The sequence below is a fragment of the Crocodylus porosus genome, unplaced genomic scaffold, assembly GCF_001723895.1.
Source record: "Crocodylus porosus isolate Cpor-Errol unplaced genomic scaffold, CroPor_comp1, whole genome shotgun sequence".
Classification (NCBI taxonomy): Eukaryota; Metazoa; Chordata; order Crocodylia; family Crocodylidae; genus Crocodylus; species Crocodylus porosus.
The window spans coordinates 11,061,258-11,083,095 of record NW_017728927.1 but is presented as its reverse complement, the minus strand read 5'-3'; the positions used below and the strand labels follow the sequence as shown (position 1 = coordinate 11,083,095).

The 21,838-nt window shown below is 56.9% G+C and overlaps 1 protein-coding gene across 6 annotated transcripts in view; it reads right to left on the bottom strand.

Moving 5' to 3' along the window:
- Positions 1–21,838, bottom strand: part of TNRC18 (trinucleotide repeat containing 18) — a 78,035-nt gene that overhangs the window by 41,800 nt on the left and 14,397 nt on the right. For all 6 annotated transcript variants that reach the window (XM_019542000.1, XM_019542002.1, XM_019542006.1 and 3 more), the window contains exons 3-4: positions 7,350–7,475; positions 3,936–5,714 (exon numbers count right to left, since the gene is read on the bottom strand). In XM_019542000.1, coding sequence (XP_019397545.1) covers positions 3,936–5,714; positions 7,350–7,475 — 1,905 coding nt within the window. The remainder of the gene's footprint in view (positions 1–3,935; positions 5,715–7,349; positions 7,476–21,838) is intronic.

Sequence of the window (21,838 nt, the reverse complement as noted above, 5' to 3'; positions counted from 1 at the left end):
GGGAGTCTAGGCCCGTTGCCTTGGCAACCGATGCCCGGTACTAAATACTTGCATTTTCCTTGCCAAATACTACAGATTAGCCAACTAAAGCCTGCTTTCTCTTTCTTAAAAGGTCTAAACATTCGAGCACCAACCACTCGCTGCAACCAAGCTAATGTTATTAGTGGAATATCTCCTGGCGTGCAAGGAGGGGCTGGGGAGGCGGGGGGGGGGAGAAAAGCGCCCTTGTTTTCGGCATGAAAGCCAACGCCATCACTTAGCAACAGCCCCCGAGCCCCGCTAGAATTCGACCCTTGTTTGCAGCCTTTTCGCTCGGCTCAGTAAATGACATCTACCGCGGGCCGGGAGGGGCCGGGCTCCACAACAGCTCGCTGTGCCGGCGGCGCGGCTTTCCGTCTGCTCGGCCCGGCGAGGGGCGAGCGTGGAAAGGATTAAGGGGGCTCCGGGAACGGGAGGGGGGCGAAGGGGTCGGAGCTGCCAAGGGGGAGAAAAATGACCCTTCGCACAAAGGTTTCGGCTAGGAGAACGTGATGGCGGGGGGGCGTGCATCCTTGCGCCGGGGGGGATGGTGGAAAAAAAAAAAAAGACCATCGGAGCCGAACGAATGCGCCCGCCTGACTCCCTCCCAGCGAGTCTGCGCCTCTTCCAGCAATTAAAGGTCTCCGCACTTCTTTTGGCATGAATGAGCTCCCCTGCTCGTACGCCCAAGGGCCTCTTCTCCCCGGTGCGCTCCGAGATGTACCCCAGGGGAGCAAGGTTTATTAGCCCTTGGTGCCTCGGCAAGCAGGACGGGGAGGCCGACGCAATATTGGGACCCAGAGCCATACGCCTGGCAGCAAAAGACTCGTTATTTCCTCAGCAGCACGAGATGGGAAGATCAGCTCGAGGACCGCTGCAAGCCAAGAAGGGATACGTATCCTCTGAAACGTGCCTCTCCAGGCTCAGTGCTACGGAGGCATTCAAGGGGATGGGTGCAAGGGGCAGGGGCACTGATGTGCATTGGGGCAGCCAAAGAGGAAAGAGAGATTAGGAGAAATCAGACTGCTCGCACCGTGCCAGCCTTGGGGAGCCGGGAGGGACGGGACAGACATGGCATCACTCGCACTTCAATTGGTTTCTACCCCGATTTGGAAAACCTGATGCAACCGCCCTGAGCAGATCTCCTCGCTGTGGGTTCAGGGAGGTTTCTTTTCAGCCCAGCTTCCCAAACTCCTCGCTACCAAATTCAAATCAAAACTACATCAAACTACACAGGTTTATGCACAGGTTTGCACCAGGGGTTTAAACATCCAGAGATGCCACCGGGGCCTTTCCCTTTCCTTGGTGACACCCTTCCTTTGGAAGTGCAAGCAAGCTTATGGGGATACCTTTTCCTGCAAAAAAAAAATTTAAAAAGTGGCCTCTCCCACCCCCAAGAAAACACAATTAGAAAAAAAAAAAAGGATCTTTGCAAAAAAGAATCCCACAAAAATCTGAAGAGCGCTCGTCAAAAACCGTAGTTTCTGTTGCTGTTGACCTTTACCCGCCCAAATTTTAAAGGTCTTGGCCAGTCAGGCACGAGTGTTTGGTTTTTACTGAAAGTTTTCACCCAACGCATCTGAAACGGTTTCGTTTTTGGAGAACACAATCCCAATCTTTTTTTAATTTTTTTTTTGGTCAAAAATGGGCTGTTCTCCACTGGAGTTTCCATTTCAATAATAATTAAAAAAAGCTACGGTTCATTTTAAAACTATCCCAAGGCAAAACTTTGATCCATCTCAATCACAGTCTGGAGAATCCTCTCCGTGGGTTGTTTCTCTCTTTACTGTAAGCTGCGCTGAGTCTTCGAGATGGGACGGGATATAAATCCAGGGTACAGACAGCTATAGGGCCCTGGTGGGTTATGGGGCACGTCCCAAAGCTCAGAGAGGTCTAAGGCAGTAGGGATCCGCCCACTGACTTTACTGGGCTCTGGAACAGGCCGGATCTACGTGCTTTTCCTGCGGTATGTGGCTCATGCCAGGGTCAGACCCGAGCATCCCTGATGGATGGGACTAGACGCGGCTGCGGGGTCAACACGACGCTCTTCCACTGCTCCTCCACCCAACGTGATTCTGCGACGCGCGTGCAAGACGTGGGGGGGGTCTCCAGGCAAACAGGACACATGGCTAGTGCGAGCGCACAGTCTGGGTGTGCTTTTGGGGTCTCAGCAGCTTCCTGATGTCTATGTGCAGAGCACCTGTAGGGGCTGTCACCTGGAGAAATCCTACGATGGTTGCTAGCACGCTGGCTCCTCAGACCCAAGTGAGACCTGCTCTACAAGGGGTCGCTCTCCAGTTTTCCAAGGCTGGGCTCCAACATGGGGAGCCTCACTGCAGCTAGTAGGCACTGGGGCAACTCTTGGAGGAGTGGGGGTTGATAAGCTACCCCTCCTCCAGGCCTCCCCTGGATCCACCCCTGCAGCCCACACTTGAACCACTGGCACAGACCAACAGGTGCCTTTATAAGCAAGGTCTGCATTGAGCAACAATGGCATCTAGCGGCCACCCAGGCCCACTGCAGGCACGATGGTTCTGGGGTCCTCTTCCCAACATCTTGTTGCCATTAAAAAAAAAGAGCCGAGCTGCAAATTCAGCCAGCAGCCCCCTGTGCTGAGCACCATAGCTCTACTAAAGCTGAGGGGCGCTGGAAATCAAATAGGCCGTTGCTAGGTTTAATAAGAAACTAGTCAACACAAGTGTGTGTGTGTGCGCATGTGTGCGTGTGGGGTGGGAAGGTATACAGGTTGTAGCCATATTGGTCTACAGGCAAAAAGGACTCAGAACTCGTGGCAGAGGTGATCTCTTGTATTAGACCAACTGTGCTTTATTTGCAAGCTTTCGGGCATGCTCACCCTTCTTCAGGCATAGAAGAACCCAAAGATTATAAAATGTCTCCTAGGTGGCAATGAAAATTCGTATTTCACCGGAGAGCTGAAGGTGTTGTAAGATCTCCTGTTATAAGAACATTTTCAGCTCTCCGGTGAAATACGAATGTTCAGTTCCGCCTAGGAGACTTTGCATTTGCCTGTGTCTGAAGAAGGGTGAGTGCACCCCCAAGCTTGCAAATAAAGATTTTTTTTTTTTGCGTATACCTAGTTGGTTTAATAAAAGAGATCACCTCTGCCACAAGTTCTGATTCCTTTCGTGTGTGTGCATACATGGAGCTAGGGGAAGGATGACCCCATCAGAGCCGGGTTTGCAGGACAGAACAAGCGTGTTCATGCTTATAAACATCAGCTCAACAGAAGTAAGCAACCGAGGAGGCCAAAACATTACTCAAGCCGAGCAGATCGAGCAGGTCCAAGGCACCAGGGGACGGGGGAAAATGCCAGGCAGAGCTTGGGGTCATGCCACAAGAGCGCCTTGGGAACAGACCAAGCCTAGGTGGTTTGCTCACAACAGGGAGAGGGAAGGAGCAAAGAGATGACGTCAATGGGGGAGGGCTGCGTTCTGGTAGCTAGGGCTCATCTCAGCCAAGCACAGGTCTTGAAGGAACTGTATCTTGAAGGCGTATCTGCTAGGGTAAGAGGGAACAGACAGACCCCCTAGGCCCCTTCAGTCCTGGGCTTTCCTGCCTGGGGAATGACAAGATCCTTCTGGTTGGCTGCACGCCCTCGTGTAAAGGGATGCAGCCGAGTCTGCCCCACTCAGTTCACAGGGGACAGCCAGCGATCAACCCCCGTGGCAAGAGGCTCCATCTGTCACAGCCAGCCTCTGCCCTTCTCCCCAGGGAAAGCTACTTGCGGACTAAGCTCTGGACACCCATCCTATTCCTGTCCGCCCCTGATCCACGGTCAGCCCAGAGAGGAGACCCCGTGTCATTTCAGCTTCCCCGATGTGCCCCTTTGCTCTTAGCCCACCCCAGGTTGGGGCACGAGGGAGAGCGTGGCTCCGAGATGGATGCTAGGATCCTACCTTTGATGCTGCTCAGGGAAAGGGAGCGATCCCGGTCCGCCAGGCTGGGCCCCAGCTTGCTGCTGCTGTTGTCCTTCTGCCGCGCCACTGCCACCGCGATGCCGACAGGGAGGTGCCTCACCTCCACCTCGCCCTGGGAGCCGATGCTCTCGCGGCCAAAGGACTTGGCACTCTCTGGCCTCTCCGGGTCTCTCTTCAGCTGCTTCCCCATGGGCTGGGACAGCAGCTGCTGCCCCTTAGAGGCTCCCAGCTGAGAAGAGTCCGGCTTCATGTTCCCGAGCCCACCAAATGGGCTCTTCTTGCCACAGCTTTGCCGGGCTGCATTCTCCTTGGCAAAGCTGCCGCTGTACTTGATAAGGCTCTGCATGGCAGACCCTTCGCCATGGGAAGTGGGGTGGAGAATGTCTGCAGAGCCCCGGGACCCTACCACCGAGGACCTCTGCAGGCCACTGGGGTCAAGGTACACCTTCTTGGCTTCCTCCTCCACCCGGTTGACGTGGTTGTGCTGGGCGGCCAGCACTGCCATCTGGGTGGTGGCGAAGTTGCCCATCTCAAAGGGCTTCCACTTCTGCTCAGGAGGCTTCAGTTGGCCGTGGTCCAGGTGCTGCCTGGAGGAGTCCAAAGTGCCGTAGACCTTGGCTGACTCTTTGGAGCGGGGGAAGCGGTCTCGATCGCAGGCACGGTGTTCCACGTCCGGACTCGGCTTCATCAAGTCCTTGGCCACCAGGAACTCCCTGCTCTCCGGAGACCCCAGCCCGGGACGGTTCAGGAAAGGCTCTGAAGCCACCTGCCTCTTCAGCACCATAGAGTTGGCCCTGATCACTGACCCCTTCTCCCTCAAGGCCTCCATCCTTTTGGCGTCGCTGTGGCAAGAGAAGTCCTGGGACAAGAGGGTGCGGGTGGTGTCGGCAAGACACCGCTCTGTCGGCGACTGCAACACGCCCACCTTGCCCATGTCCTTGTCCTTCGCTTTGTTGTCCCGGGCCTGGGAGGCGATCTGGATGGGCCCGTTCCTCTCATCGTAGGCCTCGACCGAAGGCACGAAGGTGGGGGCAATGACTTTGTGTTCCCTCCCGGGCTCTTTGGCCGGGGGGAAGATGGTGTACATGTTGGAATGGACAGGCTGCGGAGGGAATGTCGAGGAGGGCGCCATCTTCCCCGGGGGAGCCGCGTGCGGGGAGGGGCAACTGCAGGAAACGTGCAAAGCACCAACTGAAGTCAGGATGGAGTCACCCCTTTTCAGCCTGTCGGGGTGGGCGTGAGCAGAAGGCCTCATGTTCTCGTCGTGCCGGCTGGGGTCCTTGGCGCACCGGTCCTGCTCAACCCCCAGCACTTTCAGCATGGGGTCCCCGCCACCATTGCAGTTACTGAGGGAAGAGGTCTGCAGCGGGTTCTTGGACTTTGGTTCTCCGCTGCCAGCCCCCCGATTTGGCATGTGCTCCATGAGGAAAGGGGACAGGCGCTCCCCCACCTTCACCAAGCCAGCCACTTTCCGCTCGCTGTCGGGCTTGGTGTCCTGGGTGAGATCCACCACGCTGCGTGGCCGGGGCTCCTCTTTCTGCTTGCTGTCCTTCTTAGAGAAAGGCAAGGAGAGGTCGCTCCTACATGCCCGCTCCTTGCCAGGGGGGTCTTTCATGCCCTCCTTCGAGCTCTTGTGCAGGTGCCCGAGATCTTTCTCGCGCAGCAGGGCACTTGGCGTGTGATTGGCCGCCGTCCTCGAGATAGGGGCTTGGGGTTGCAAGGCTGGCTGCCCCGCATGGCCGGACAGGTAAAACCCATCTGCAAAACAAAACGGGACAAGGTGACATCGGTTCCTCTCCCATGCTGGTGCAGAACAGGGCCTATGCCCTCTTGGGAGCTCTGCAGCTCTAGGGTGGGAGAAATGGGCATGTTAAAGCAGGCCAGGGCATGATGGGGTTGAGACCACAGATCCCCCCCACATGCAGGGGCAAGGGGGATCCTTCATAGCCCCCCTGGTGAGCAGGTAGCCATGATGCTGAGGCCTGATAGGGTCCCCAGAACATGACCACATCCCAAATCCAAGATTCAAGGGATGAGTAGGGAGGAAGGAAAGGAGGCTGCCCAGAAACCCACCTCCTCTTCCATGGCTGAGCCCAGCTGCCCCATCCCACCCTGAAAGCAGCACCCTGGGAACCGAGGGGTTGCCTATGCCTTGGAGAGAGACAATCACCCTCTGTTTTTTAATCCCTGATGAAGTTCAGCTGGAACCCCTCTGATCTCCCAGTGCAAGGTCATCACCATGCGGCAGCACAAGCCCCTTCCCCCCCAGGGACTGACGAACAGAGTTGCAATGGCTTCATGGCAAGCATCCAGCCCTGCGAGGGTTTGCATGGAGCGAGCCAGGGTGACTGCAGTCCAGGCTGACCCTCAGCACAGGTACAGGCATCAGCTCTCCGCTGCGAGTCACGCTGCCCTGCCCTCCTGACCCCACGTGTGTGAAACATCCAGAGCACCAGGATGCCCAGAGACTGCGCACGTCTTCGGGAGAAAAGAATGAGCCAGCTCCAAGCCTCAAAGGGTTAATTCATGAGGCCAGGCTCGTGGGTCTGTCCCAGGAACCGGGGGCCAGGAAAGGACCAACGGGCACCCATGAGGGTTAATAAGACCCATCTGGCTCCTGGCATTGTACTCCCCACCCTTTGGTGCCCCATGTGTCTGGGTCACTGCGGCATGAGCAAGACGACACCACCATCCCAGGCATCAAGCATCAGCAGCTCAGCTCAAGCCGTGTGGCACCCCAGGGCAATTTGGCCCATGCATCTCCTGGCCTGTCCCCTGCTCCCTGTTGCCTCAGCCCAGGCCCCCCTGCCTGTACTGGGAGTTTTAAGGTGTCTGCACCCCAAATCCCTCTAACACAGCTGCTCGGCAGAGACGCCTTCCTTCTGGCTATTGCAGTGGGGATGAACCTAACTTAAAAAGCCAGCGGCACTCAGGGCCTTCTCCAGGCAGAGGTGACACTTGACTGCCCCTCTTCCCCTCGCCAGCCCCTTTGGCTCAACGGCCATGGAAATCTGAGGCAGACAAGGGCCACGCGTGACCACCCGACCCCATAGCTGTACCCCTGTAGACAGGGAGTGGGGGAGGTAAGGCCTGATATGCATGGAGGCAGCTCATCCCAACCTCTTCTCTAACGGTGCTCGTAGCACTTGGTCTGTATGCCCTAGAGGCCCAACAGCTGTGTCGGGGCTGGGCACAGACGGTAGAAATAAAGGAAAAGCCCCCATTAGGCCAGACACGGCCCTTCTTGGCACAATCGTCTCCCTCCTTTGAAAGTTTTCATCCAGGGCTTGGATCACCAGGGTGGTGCAGTAACAAGGGTGCACAGAGGGACGAGGACAGGCTAGAGAGGGCACACGCACATGGTTCACAATACACCCGCGCAAACACACTGACCTTTCTGGGACTCGAAGAGGCTGTGCTGACCCAGCTGGGCTAGGAGGGGGCTGCCGCTGCTGGGGGGCTCGAGATGATTCAGGGGAATGTAGGAAGGGTACAACCCGTTAGGCAGATGGGAGAAGCCTGGAAAACAGAAGAGGAGACACGTTTCAGCCCAGCCGGCGCGCTGCCTTGGAACACGCCCCGCGGAGTGACAGATTGTTATGGCTGGCGAGCCCCCCACGCCAGGAGAGGCGGCAGCGAAGCTCCACGCAGCTTGGCTTGAACCAGCCGGCGAGCCGTGCAACGCTGCAAGATGGGCTCAGCCCCTGGAGATCGGGAGCAGCGTTCAGAGCTCCCCGCTAGAGGGTGCTGCCAGCCCCTCCAACGCTCCCCCTCGCAGCACGGCCCTCATCGCATCCCCCCGCGGCACGCGCGCGCAGGCTAATGCACGTCGGGTGAAAACTGTTACTCGCCACAGGTGCCACCTCTCCCTGCCGCGCCGACGACGGTCAGAAGGGCCCAGCGCCTGTCATCGCGAGACCCCCAGTCGCTTGCAACTTTGCCAAGCTTTAGCCATTTGAGTTAACGCTCCCCGGGGCCGGGCATCCGCCTCTAGGCCATTTTGCGGAGAACGTCAGCCCAAATGGTTCACGCCTGGCAGTTACGAGGACCTGAAAACAGGGTCTGCTCAGCATCAAGCACGCCTTACAAAGGAGACGGGGATCTCAAGCAACGAGTGCACTCCAAAACCCCCGAGATACAGGACTATCACCTCCGAGTCACCCGCAGGAAGACAACTGTGTCGAGCTCTTTGGGGAAGGGACAGTCTTTTGCATGACAAGGAGCACGGGGCCCCAATCCAAGACTAGGGAGCACAGGCATTACCATAAAACGGGTCCCCGTGGCCGCACACGTGTAGCATTTCACATACAGCGGCTGTCCTGCCACTGCCACCTAACGGCAGCCTGGGGGCACCACGGGCCTTGGCACCGTTCCCGTGTCCCAGAGTGGGTCCAGTTGGGGAATTTTAAGATAAGAGTTGACTTTCCCTGGCGCGTCGCCATTTTAAGAGCTTTCCTTTTCTCCGAAATTAAAACCACCTGGAGAGTCCTAACGGATTAGGCAAGAATAAAATCACCGAGTCAGGTATTTAACAGCTTCACCCCTGGGTCAAGGCTTGCAACAGACTTTCCCAATCCCATCCCTGCAGCAGCAATACTCCAGAGACAGCCCAGAAATCAACTGATTAAAAAAGCAGCCAACCAAATCCAAGACAGAGACGCTTTCAAGGATTCAGTCCTTTTGCACACGTACACGGACATGCACACACATGAGCCCCAATGAATGGGCTCTGCGTGCCGTGGCCATATACCAGAGGGCACCAGGGTGGCTTAATTTCTGTGTGCAGCTTATCAATTTAGCTAGCTCATCATGGAGACTGCTCCCTCTCGGACGCTTTCTGGAGCAGGATCACATGGGCTGCTGTCACTGCGAAGGGCCATGTAACTGGAAGAAAGAGACAACTTTGAGGTCCCAGGTGGCCGCGACCTTGCGACACTTCTTGTATTACCACATAAAAGCCCTGTATCTGCTCCCTTTGCCAGCCACAAAATGTTCACATAGGACTTCCACTTCACACTCCACCACCCAATGTGCTTGCTTGGTCCAGGGACTGGACAGCCTGCTCCCCAGCGATGCATTATCCTAGTGCATGAGCCAGCTCCTGGGAACCAGCTGCAGCCAATTCAGTAGCCACCCGCCAGGAATGACACGGCAGAGACCAGGAAAGCTTTCACCTGAAACCTGGCATGACGCTCAGTGCTGAAGCTGCTTGGCACAACCATAGTCTGGGAACACTTTCCAGCCCGTGCACACCCAGTGAGCAGAGGACACACTAGGGTCACCATCAGGTACCAGCACACTCGGTTCAGTTTTCAAGTAGCTGGGTCACAAGCTTTGGGGTTGGCACCAGGGCTATCGCGATCACCATCCCCACACCAAGCCTGCCTGGCCACAGACCACCCCCTCTGGGAAGCCGAAACAAATGGTACGAAGCATGGAAATATTGAAGAAACTGTAGCTCTGAAGGGCTCAGGCCAGACCAGGTCTTGAACCATTCCCCTTCCTCAATGCCTCTTCTCAGAGACCTTATTTGCACTGGCCTTATTTCTCCACGGCAGTGGTTCTCAACCGTTTTAGACTTGAGGCACCCCTGGATAGACCTTGGAAAAGGCCAGCTCTTACTTTTCCCTCTTTTGCCTACTGAAAAATAACAGAGCAGCTTTTTTTCTGTTGCAAACAACTCGGACAGACCACGGCTGTGGATTCCCATCTCTAATTTCTGGGTTTACCTTGTGAATCGTGTGTGTGAACCTTATGGCAGAGAAGTGAACCTTATGGCAGAGAATCGCTACAACCCTACAACTCTTCCACGGGGAGTTCGGTGGCAGAGAAAGCACCTGAAAAAGCCAGCCCGGTGCTAAGACACCAGCCACGCGGTGACAGCTCGTCGGGGTGGCCAAGAAAGGAGGCTCACGAAGACCGGAGACTTCCTTGACGCCCAGCGCCTCGCGGGACCATGGCTGTACGTGGTCTGGCCGCTAACAGGGACAAAACTATGCCCGATTAAACAGGTGGGCTGGACCCCTGGTCCTAACGGGGGCCAACAAGGCTTCCCGCCTCTGTTGCGGACCACGGCTGGCTCTCCGGAGTCCCCATCATTCAGACTCGGTAACGCGCAGGAAGCCGCCCCGTCACGATCCCCCTCCAGAGTTGCTCCGAACAGGGCTGGAGAGAAAGGGCAGGAGCAAAGCAAGCACGCAATCACCCCAGGTCACTGCCCACCCCTCCAACCCGGGACCTCCTGCCCGTCTCCAGCAGCATCCCGGGCCCCGGCTCGGTGGGCCGGGGTCTCCGAGGCTGGCGGACACAAGCGCCGGAGATCCCCGCTGGGGCTGGGCGGGGGAGCGGGTGCAAGAAGGCCGAAGGTCGGGCGCGGTCACCTTTCAGTCCCTCCCCCCTGCCCAGAGGGAGGAAAGTTATTACAGATGTTTTACACCGGCTGCCATGGGAACCGGAGCCAGGAGCCGCGGCAACAAGCCCGCCTTTTGTGCGTGCTCAGGGCCCGGGAGCAGCCCCTGAGCCCTGCGGGATTGAGGGGGAAGCACGCGCGGGGGGCTGCGGAGCCGGGGAGCGGGCAAAGCCTCAGCACTCGCATCTGGGCTGCTAGGGAATAAACAGATTAATTAATACTGAGGCCCTAGCAGCCTCTGTCTGCACGCTGCTTCTGGGGAGTCCTGGAAGACCCTCCGACAGACCCGCGCCTTTCGCTTTTCCTCCCCGAGACCCGCTGCCCCTTCCAAGCCCCACGGCAGCAGGAGCAGGACGAAAGTCCCTCGAAGACCCACGCGGCGCCGGCCTCGCCCGGGCAGGCTGCAACACCTGGGAGACCGGAGAAACCCCCCAGCTCGGTTCAGTGCAAACTTTCTGCTCGGAGGCCGCCTGCCAGGACACACGGCCTCGGACGTCCCTCTGTATCCGCCACCCCCTTGCTCTCACCCAGCAGATGTCAAAACACTTTCCAAAAGGACGTCTGTATTGGGATCCCATTTGACAAATGGGGAAACTGAGGCACAGGCAGGGCGAGTAACTTGCCTGAGGTCAGTGGCAAAGGCAGGCACAGACCCCAGGTCTCCAGAGGTTTAGCCACCATATGTGGTTGTCCCCGCGCTACCCCCGGCACCCCTTGGGCGCCCCGCACCTTCCAAGGGCACGGGGCAGGAGGGCTCCTGGACAGCACGCACGGACACAGGAGACGTAGCAGAGGCCCTGACGGCCGGGAGAGCGGTGGGGGTTCAAGCCGACCCAGCGAAGGCTGAGAACGAAGAACGGAGACGCGGAGAACCGCCGCGGTGGGGCTGCACGTTAACGTGGGGGGTGTGATGGAGCGAAGAACCAAAGTCCGGCCGTAGGGCACCTCCAACCTGAGCGTGTGCTGGGCAGGGACCCCCTCCTGCTGGCAGAGAGAACTGGGCACAAGAGGGGCAGCGAGCTTGGCCAGGCCCTGCCTCCTGGGCCATGACTCTCCCTCCTTCCTCGGTGCAGCCCATGGCACCCCTCCATCCAGAAGGGGCAGGACCACCCAGCCCCACAGGTCTGGAGGGGGCACAGCTCCTTCAGTCCAGGCGCTCCTGTGGCAGGAGGCAACTTCAGACCTAGGAAGAGGCACTTGCTACCTGGCTGCCTCCTGCGCCCGTACAGCCGGCGACAAGCAGCATCAGACCCGGCCACCGGCTTCTGCCGGCCATCCCCATCTCCCCGAGAGGGTCGGAGCAGACCGCCGTGCAAAGCGGTCTAAGGTCCCTCACCGACGGCCCCAAACAGGCTCCCCTAGCTGACCACTCAGCGCGAGCCCACGGCCCTGCCGGTTGGTGGGTGGGCAAGGACGTGTGACCCCCAAGCACCCCTGGCCACAAGGTCACCTAACCCCAGCTCCCAAAGACCTGCGGGCCTTTCGCTGGGCTGGGAGAAAGCGCCTGCCGTCAGAAAGCAGGGTCTCTCGCTCCAGAGCTGCACCGCATGGAGACGGACCTGGAGGGTAGGTCAGACAGGAAAGGGACAAGGCTTCCCCGGGGGCCCTAGGACCCAGCCACATGCCCACCCCAGGAAGGCCTCACCCAAATGGGCGAAGATGGAGAAGACATTTAGGGTTAGGAGCTTCCCTAGTCATTGCCTTTCCTGCCAGCCAGCAGCTGCGCCCTGGCATCTGCTCACGCTTGTCCCCAATAAAAAGTTTCTACCAGCGATAACTTGACTTGCGAGTCCGCTCCCACGTGGGCTTTCCTACCTACAAGCCCGCGGGATCTTTAGGGAGAGGTCAGGCCCGTGGACGGGGACCGGAGCCGACGGGCAGCGCCCGTGTCCTAACGCCCAGCTCTCGCACCGACTCACTGCCCAACGCCTTCCTGTTGCCTCAGTGTCTCCAGCTGTAAAATGAGGCAACGTACCTGCCTCGTGCGGGCGCTGGGAGGATGAGGGCTGGGGGAGACATAAATCGGGGAGAGCTCTTATCATGGGAGCCTGGCGGACGCAGCTGCCGAAAACGTCTTCATCTTTGCTCTGCTTTCCGAACGGCGAGGGGAGGAGCCGAGCCGGTGACTCACCAGCGAGAGGATGTGACCGATCAGGAGATTAGATACAAACAACCACAGAAACCGCACAACAAACCGTCTTCGGGGCCAGGGGTTGTGCTGGACTCGGCGGATCGGGGAAGGAAGGGAAAGGGGAGGGGTGCGGAGACATGCTCAGTCAGACTGCGCCCGAGCTGAAACTCCCCCGGGGAAGTAAGTCTTCAGAAAAAAAAACATTTACAGGAGCTCAGAGAAAACATGGGCTCGCTGAGTGTGCAAAGGGTCAAAGGGATGGGGAGGACGCTGCCCGTCCCTCCATGCACATGGGCTCACCCTGAAGTGCGGTCCCCTCCCCAGGCGCAGGGTTGAGCCAGGTGGCAAGCCCAAGGCTGCTGGTGCACGCCAGCTGCAACTCCACGCCCAAGCCCTGATGCATGCGACCATGGCCATGCCTTCAAGGGATCCCACGGTCGCCACCAAGCACCGTCCTTCTTCGGGCGGAGGCTGGAAGGAGCCCTTGTGAAAGCCACTGAAGATCAAGCCTGGGGAAAGCATGGGACTGGTCACCTCTGCAGGTAATTTAGCCCACACTGCTCCATGCAAACCAGGCAGATCAGCCCAGCTCCCCACTTCAAACCTAGCTGGAGAACCACACCACAAACCGACACCCAGCACAAGCCGCCCGCGTTATGAGGACACATCAGACAGAAGCAGCGGAAGGGATTGCTCCCGCCATCGCTCACCCGATCTCATGTTCAGGGGACAGGACTCCAAGGGCCAGACCATTGGAGAAGCCGCAAAGCAGCATGCAAGGCTGGAAGTGCCTGGGTTGGGGTGTGAGGGGACAGGACCGGCCACAAAGCACGCACCAGCAGCAGGCTGGGAACAGGAGGCTGGTGCAGGAGGCCACGTGCTGCAGCTCCTACTTCCCATCAGAAACCACAGGCCCATCACCGGAAACCTTGCGGCCTTCACGGCTGCGTAGGAGGTTAAGTAACTTTTCTCCCTGCTCTACACACATGCCCGGATGCCGCCCGTTGGCCGGTTACGGGTTTCTGCCTCTTATGAAATACGACTAACCGTAAGCCATGCTGGCCCCTTCAGCCTGGCGCTTGATGGATGGATGACCCGGCGGGAAGTGGGAAGGCCTGAAGGAGAAGCAGCACCAGATTAACCAAAGACTTGCAAAGTCCCGAGGCGCCCGTGCCACAGAAGCGCCACAAAGGAATGACTCGAGCCTACGGTAAGGTCTTTCCCTTTTCCGGTGACTCTGGTATCCAGAACTGAGCCTGGAGGGCAGGGGAAATGGCCCCTGTAAGGTGCCAGCCACCCACCGTTGTTCTCGAAAACAAAGATGCCCCCCTGCAGGAGACGAAGCGGCCAGAGTCCAGGACAGCTACCTCTAGATCGCCATCCGCCCTTCTCGTCTCCCTCCAAGGTTCGCGCCGACCCTGGTAACCCAGGACAAGTACCGCATGCTCAGACGTGCGACACCAGCACTGGAACACACAGCGCTGCTCTCTCCTACATGAAGTGCCAAAAGGAGACTCAAAGCTGTAGGAACCCCCAGTTTTACAGCAGGAGGGTCTGAGATCCATCCCTGCCTCGGCTGTACAGCTTCAGCTATTTATAGAGCAGCAGAGAGTGACCAGGCCTCTCTCATACCCAGAAACACCCTCCCCTTTCTCCTAGCCAAGGCTTCCCCCTGCCCTAGATGGAGCGCTTTAAAACAGCCAACTGGGACATCAGATCATGACACCAACAGCTCATTATCTAGAGAACCAGAAACAGGCTGAAGAGGCCCTTTTCTCCAGCAGTGCAAGGAGCAGAGGGAAATCCAAGTGCACTAAATACAGTCTGAGGGTCCAAGCAGGGTACAGTACTCAAGGCCAGGTCTGGTAGATCATATCATAAGGCAAACGCTATTCTCAGTAGCCAGCCCAGAGGCCTTTGGAGCCCACAGAACCAGCTCGGGGATAGCTGGGCATTGACCCCTCCATCCTATCTCGCTGCAGGCTGCACAAGAGAGGTGCTGGGTCTATAGCTGGGAATCGGATGCCAGAGACACCTGAGTGCACATAGACCAGAAAGGGGACATACTCACTCACCCCTCCAGGCACCCGGTCTTCAAGACAGGCAGGAGGAGCAGACATAAATCACCCAGGCCAGAGCACGTACAGGGTGCTCAGTGCACACCAGGGCGGCCACAGCTCTCCCCACCACTAGCTCCACCTGCTTGAAATGTGCACCTCGCTGCTGTGTGCTAGCGCTCCAGCCTGCACCATGGCCCCTGGCCTCTGTTGTTCTTCCCTGGATAGGGGACAAGTCCAGTGCCCAGGAGGAAAGGAGGCACGGAGGCTATGTGAGCCTGCCCCATAGAGTTACGCTCTCACCAGACTCCTACCAAGCGTAGGACCAGCCCACGCCAGCCCAGACCCTAGCCCCACTTGGGCACACCCTATAAGCTGTGCCTGGAGGGAGGAGGGCTTTAGGGCCTTCTCAGAACAAGCAGCTTTTGCAGACTGAAGTCCTGAAAAGGCAGTTCCCAGGTTTCCCATCTGGGTACCTCCACGCTGCTCCCCACACACGAGTCTTGAACCCGATCTAAAGCTCAGACGCCACGAAAGAGAAGGAGCGCTCAGCTAGGATTTCCCAGGGAGTCTGAGGACACTGCATGTCTGATTCCCTTGTAACTCTCTCACCACCCCCACCTTGCTGTTTCCAAACGCGAGGCCAAAAGTCAGAGCTCACTGGCTGGATCCTGCTGTCCCACAAAGTGGCAGGGCAAGACACAAAGAAGGGTGGCCACAAGCAGCACAGGCAGGCTGTGCGTGGCCGACCAGGGAGAGGACAGCCAGGAGAGCGACAGACAGAAAAGAGAGCAGATATGGCAAGGGGAAGGGGCTGGGAGTGGCATGCGTGCCAAAAAGGCTGGCCCCCGACTGCATGAAGACTGTTGGGGTCGCTGTCTGGTGGGATCCGAACCAAAGCTCCCACCTTCTCCCAGGGGATGCCGAGAAGGACGCTGCAGTGGTAAGAGCAATGACTGGAGAGGTAGGAGAGCTGGGCTCCAGTCCTCCTGCCGCATCTCTTGAGGTCTCGGAGAGCTGAGCTAAGGCAGATTCATCCAGGAGTCGCAAAATGCCGGGAAATCCTCAGTGTGGAGTTTTAAGATGCCTGCCACCCCCACCTCCCTCCTCCTTGAAAGCGCCACCTGCCTCCTTCCCACCCCGGGTCTGCCCCGCATCTGGCTCCGGAAGAGGCAGGTGAGCAGGTGGAGGCGGGAGTGGCAAAGAAGAAAGCACATTTCTGAGCCGGGCAGGCACCGCCTGGGACAAGAATGCGGTTACGCCGGCAGCCTGGAATCCAACCTCCCAAAAGGGCAGCACATCAGGGACCCCCGGCAGTGCTCCTGGGGAGGCCCCTGCAGGCACGGGTCCTCCAGCCACAGGCCACGGCACCATCAGCACCTCTGGAGAGCCTGTGTCGCAAAGGTGGTGCTCAGATAAGGTTAAATAGAAATGCACCCCTCTTTCCGTGCCCCGGGATGCAAAGGCGGGTGCTGCAGGAGAGCTCACAAGGAGCAGCTACATGCACGGGAGGAGCTACACCCCCGACAGCTGCGAGCTGGACAGCAACAACGGCATAAATCTTTCCCACCTCCTCCTCGGTCTCTCGGGGCAGTTCTCGTTAGGCCCCCAAGATGTTGGGCTCCGTGCCATCTGCACAGGAGCAGCGTCACAAAGCCTCATGACAGGAGAGGCTGCGATCAAGCCCACAGCGTGCAGCAGAGCTCCTGTACTGCTCCCCGGAGGTACGGCTCTCCTTGCACAGGGCTAATCGCTGGAAGTGCCCCAAGCTGGCCGCACTCTGCAGGAGAACGTGCCGCCTACCTGCCTTGCTTTGCCCGACTCTGCTGGCAGTCTTAGCCCCCATCCCAGAGCTACCGGTCACTTCAAATTGTTAATTTACACCGTTGTTCCCTGCCACCCCCACCCCTTGAGCATCTCACAGGCATCCATCACTTCTCAATACACAGCAACACCATCAATTGGACTCGGTGTTTAATCTTTCGAGGGCTCTGGAGGCTGTCGAGATGCCGCCAACATGAATCCGTGGCACGTGCAAGCAGGTGGCTTCACCTCCTTCGCCTTCGGTGTTTTGTGCCCAGCGCGGTGTCGTCTCACCAGCAAATCCCCACCTGAAGAGCTCGCAGAAGCCGAGAGCGCAAATGGATTCCTGTTCTCGTTACACTTGTTAATCTGCACCCAGGCGGGTTTAAAACTGCTCTTGCTCAATATTTACTATTGTTTTCAGCCGCCTCGATACAGGAACAGCAAGTCCCTTCCTAAATGGAGGGAGAGGCGGCTCTAGTCCTCCCATGCCAGCGCTACTGCATCCGCAACACCTCGCTGAAGGCTAGGCGCTGACTTCTTGCAACGCGGCTCGCAGGGTGAATCACCGGAGATAACCCCGCACCTCCAGCGCCCAACACACACAGAGGCGCAGAAGGGATTTCCCTAGCTGGGAAAATCTGACTCTTGCTACCGCAGAATTTCAGCCTGCTCTGCACCACGGCCAGGACACGGTATTTCAGTAGCGACTAGGGGAAAGGTGATTTAAAAAAGCACCCGGTGACGTGAAGGAGAAGGGTAGTGCAGTAGCTAGGACACTAGCTGGAGACTTGAGAAACTCGTATCAACTCCACAAGTAGAAATGTCCCTCCTGCTGTCTGCCCCTTACCTCCACCACTGGCCTCTGAGCCACAACCTGTCAGCAAGGCCATGGTGGCAGCAGCCCCGTCACAGCCGGCAGTGCCCAGGCAGGGGGGCACGGCACACAGCCCTGTTGCAAGAAGTGAGCAATACAGTCTCTTTTAAAACAGAGAGGACTCTTGGGGCAACAGGGAAAGGAGGAGAGAAGGCTGCTCAAACGTCTCGTCTTCATCGTGGGGTAGAACTGGGCTCCCACATTATTACACAGCCCTCGAGAGGGCCCGAGCGGGCAATGTGACATTCAAGCAGCTAAACCAGCCCGACAGCAATCCCCCGCGGGCTGTTGTCCCTTCCAGCTCACCACAACCTCCCCCTTCGTGGGTTCTTCCTCCTCCTCTCGTCCTCCTCCTCGGGGCTGGAGACCCATGGCCATTCGAGTGCGGACTGTGGTGTCTGCCAGTGCCTCCCTGGGGACGCTGGAAGGCAGAAACCCTTTGCCATCTCTTCCCACCCACTCGCCCGAATTCGTGACTCACCTGCTCCGTGATGGATGGTGTTGCCTGAATGACCACCTCTGAGCTGCACCTGGTTTATGAGAGCCTCAGCTGGACGCGTGTCCTGAGCCCCTGTACCACAGGGATGCAGGAGAGCTAACTAATGCCTCAAAGCACATCCCTCGGGCACAGCCCTGCCAGCACGTTCCCCATGTAGCTCACTGTGGATGAGGCCTCAGCAACTCTAGATGCCATCCATAATGACCAACAGTTGCAAATATAAGCCATATATGTCTATGCCAAATTCTAGGGCTGATGCCCACCGGCGCCCTGCCCAGGTCAGACATAAAACCGAGAGCAACAGAGTCAGAAATCCCCCTGCTCCCCTCTGCTCTCTACCCGAGCCAGCGGGTGGGTGCCCACCAAGGCCAGGATTTCATGGACACTTCCCTGCTCGATTGATTGTGATCAGGTTCCCTTTGCCTACAATGCTCCTTCCTTCAGCCACTCAACTTCTCCCGCAGCAGATGAGCTGGCATACCCCAGGCATAACCCACCCTCCACACGCAGAGGCAGCATGGCAGAAGGGACAGAGAACCGGGCCACTGATTAATGCTCGTTGTTATCTGGATTATTCACGGTGGCCAACTGGCAGAGTCTGGTGACTGGAAACTGGCCGCAGCCAAGGAACTAGCAAGAGTCCTCTTACAAAGTACTCCTCCTTCCCCCCCGGTGGCAAACGATCAGATGCTTGGACCATTTGTCTTCATTTCTGCAGCTCTCCTAGACCAAAGCCCCCAACAAAACTGGCTTGCTAGCCAGGGACTCTCCGTAATACCCGGCTTGGATGCCTGCAATGAAAACCGAATTCTGAAGAACTGAGCTCAGAGGTTTCCTTTCATCTGGTTTCCCCTTCATCGTTAAAAATCTGCCCTGCAGCTGCACAATCACGATCCAGAATCTTGCCGTTTCCATTTTAAACGAGTTTCTAGTCCTTCTGTTTACCCTTGAAGATCTAAAGGAGGGGTCGGCAATGCAGTGAGGTCCTCCAGAGCGCTGCCATGCCAGATGGAAACAGCCCTTTTTTAGACAGACGGTGTTTGTTGGAGAGAAAACTTTCAACCACAAGCATGCATCTGCACTGCTCGAGCTTCAGCTTTGTCCCCTCTGTTTACCATGCAGCTGATGCAGCACAGGCCTCAGTGCCACACAGGGACGTCCACCAGCTGAATTACAGACTGAAAGCAAACTTAGTCAAAAAAAACTCTTTAAAAAAATAGGGCCAAAAAGGACTTCAGGAGGTCATCTAGTCTAATCCCCTGCTCAAGGCAGGAATATCCCTGCCGAAATCCTCCCAGCCAAGTGCCTGCCTAACCTACAGGTAAAAGACTTCCAGTGATGGTGTTTCCACAATCCCCCTAGCTAATCCCATCCAACACTAATCATGCTCATTAACTAGAAAGATCTTCCTTATATCCAATCTAAATCTCCTTTGTTGCAATATAATTGCACTGAGTTTGCGACAGCCTGAAACAAAGGCAGCTCTTGAAGTTGTGAACTGGCCTCCATCTAAACTGGATGTTAATTCTACAAAAAGAAGAAAAGGTGCCAACTCCTGTCTATTTGCCTGGCTGATCAATGCAACAGAAGAAAGCCCTTTGCAAACCACCATAAAAAAACACCTTCAGCACCTTCCCAGGTACCAAAGGGCGCTCGTATATGTGATGGTGAGGCCACGTACACATGACAAAAAGTGACGAGAAATCACCATTTGTCTAACACCATGTACACGTGCACAATATTTTTTTCATGTAAACATTTTTTGGAGCGCGGCAACTTAGACCACCTCTGATGTATTTTAGTTCGATTGAGGCAAATTGTCCTGTTGCGCATAAAGCAAAAATTGTGCATGTGTACATGTCCAGCAGCTGGAGAAGGATGGCAGGAATGGCAGGAAGGGTGCACGGGGCGCTGGGAGCCCGGGCAGGCTCGTGGAAGCTCAGGTTTGGCGGGCTTCCAGAGCTCCATGCACCGTACCCACCGCCAGCACACCCGGATGCCCTCCTGCCACCTTCCCGCACTACCCAGGGGCAAGCCAGCCCGTTCCCGGGTGCTCCCAGGCAGCGGGCACAAAGCACGGGGCGCTGGAAGCTGGCCAAGCCCCAGCTTCCCCACCCCCAGGCTTCCAGCATCCAATGCACCGTTGGATCGGGCCGGGTGCGACCTGCGAGCTGGGGCAGCACCCGCCCAGCTAGCACCCTGCCCGGGTAGCCCTGGGAGGCACTGCCACCATGGAGGGAAGCATCGGACCCCCCTGCCCCACAGCCCAGGGGCTGCACGACCTGGCATCCAGGCTCTGCTGGGGGTGAAAAAAAAAAAAAAAAAAAAAAAAAAAAAAGCAGACCCCTCACTGCTTTTTTTTTCCCCCCTCCTGGCAGAGCCTGCCCGCAGCCAGGGTGGGGGTAAGCTGTCGGCAGGCTGTCACTGTCCCGTCACAGCGACAGAAGCCCCTAAATTGAAATGGTGGGTCACAATTAAAAACCCACAAATTAAAAACCCCCCAAACCCCCTTCAGGTGTACAAGTGCCCTAAGGCACCAATTGCCTCCTCCTCTAGGCCCCCACCCAACACCTTCAAAGTTTGGTGAGAAGGCAGGGGCAGGAGGTGCTGTCCCGCCTGCACGATTCAGTCTTCTACCTAATCCTGTAGGAATAAAGGACAAATACTGAGGGTCCCAAAATTTCCATCAAACTGCCACAGAGTGCAGGGATCTTGCCTGGCAATTCAGTCCAGCCTCCCACACACAGGCTTGCTCTTCAGATAACACAAGGAGACCCCTGGGACACGCACTGATACCCGGTCAGACTTTCTGCCGTTAGCTCCATCCTTAAACCGGGCTTCCAGTGCTACAACCCTCCTGCCCACACATTCACCATCGGTGCGGTGAAGATGCTACGTGCTAGCAGAGGCATCTGCACAAACTATTAAAAAACACCCGGGGTTGTAGCCCCCATTAGACGGGATGTCCCCGAGTCCAGAGAACGCTGCTGGAAATGCATGAACTTACTGATCCCTTTGCCAGCAAGAAAAAAGGAAAAGGCCGTGATCCGACCCGGTTCCCTCTCCCTTTCAGCATCTACTCTCTGCCACGGGCTGACACAGGAGAATGGGCAAGATGGTCTCACACGCTACGTGGCAGTGCTGGCATTCGGAGGAAATTGCTTTTCTTGCTTCCGCAGAGTAACTCTCAAATGTTTTGTGGAGCTGTTGGGCATGGCCGAATTACTCACCAGAGTCATACTGGAAGAAAAACATTATTTTACCGTTTCAGTTCATCTTTAAAAATGCCATGAAGGACACAGTCATAGCTACTGGTAGCCATGTGTTGGCAAGCATCTGGAGAACAGAACGGCTTCAAAGGGAGAAGGGAACTTGATAGATGGCCACAGGACCAATGGGATAAAATTAAGGAGCTTTAACATTTTAGGCTGGATACTGTTCCCCCTTCTGATGTTAGATGCATTCGTTTGCTAAGGAGTGGGTATGCAGGGCCTTGCAAACGGGCATCCAATTGGGGAATGGGTCCGTGACTTGGCAGGGAGTTTGTTCCAAGTGGAACTTGGCATATTCACGTATGCCCAAATATGTACCAGGCATGAAACAGAGGCAATCAAACAGCACTGGAGAGCAATCGCTCCTTTCAAGATCTGCAGCTCAGCACCACGGCCCAGGTCCCAAACAGCAATGCAGCCACAAGCAGCGATGCTAGCCACACCGAAAGCACAAAGCCTGCTCTTCCGCTGCTCATGCAGCCACGTCTGCACACGCCACGGCCTACAGCAACTACACGATGATCTTTCCCGGAGACTGCACATTTGCTCGTGTGCAAAAACGTGGAAAACTGTGTGCGACAGCACCAATGGGCCCTGCCACAGCAATGCGTGCACAGAGCCATCCTGGACCAGTGCACACATGGACTAGATGGGACTAACTGGTCTCTTCCATCTTTTTAATCCACGTTTCTGGGATCCACAACCATTCTGCCCCCTCCCCATCGAACGCTATTTGCAGGGCTGAGCCCACGCCTGGAAATGGAAACGAGCAAAAAAAAAAAGCTACAGAGTTCACTAGAGATAACTTCTCTGCAGCTTCCCTTATTCCAGAGG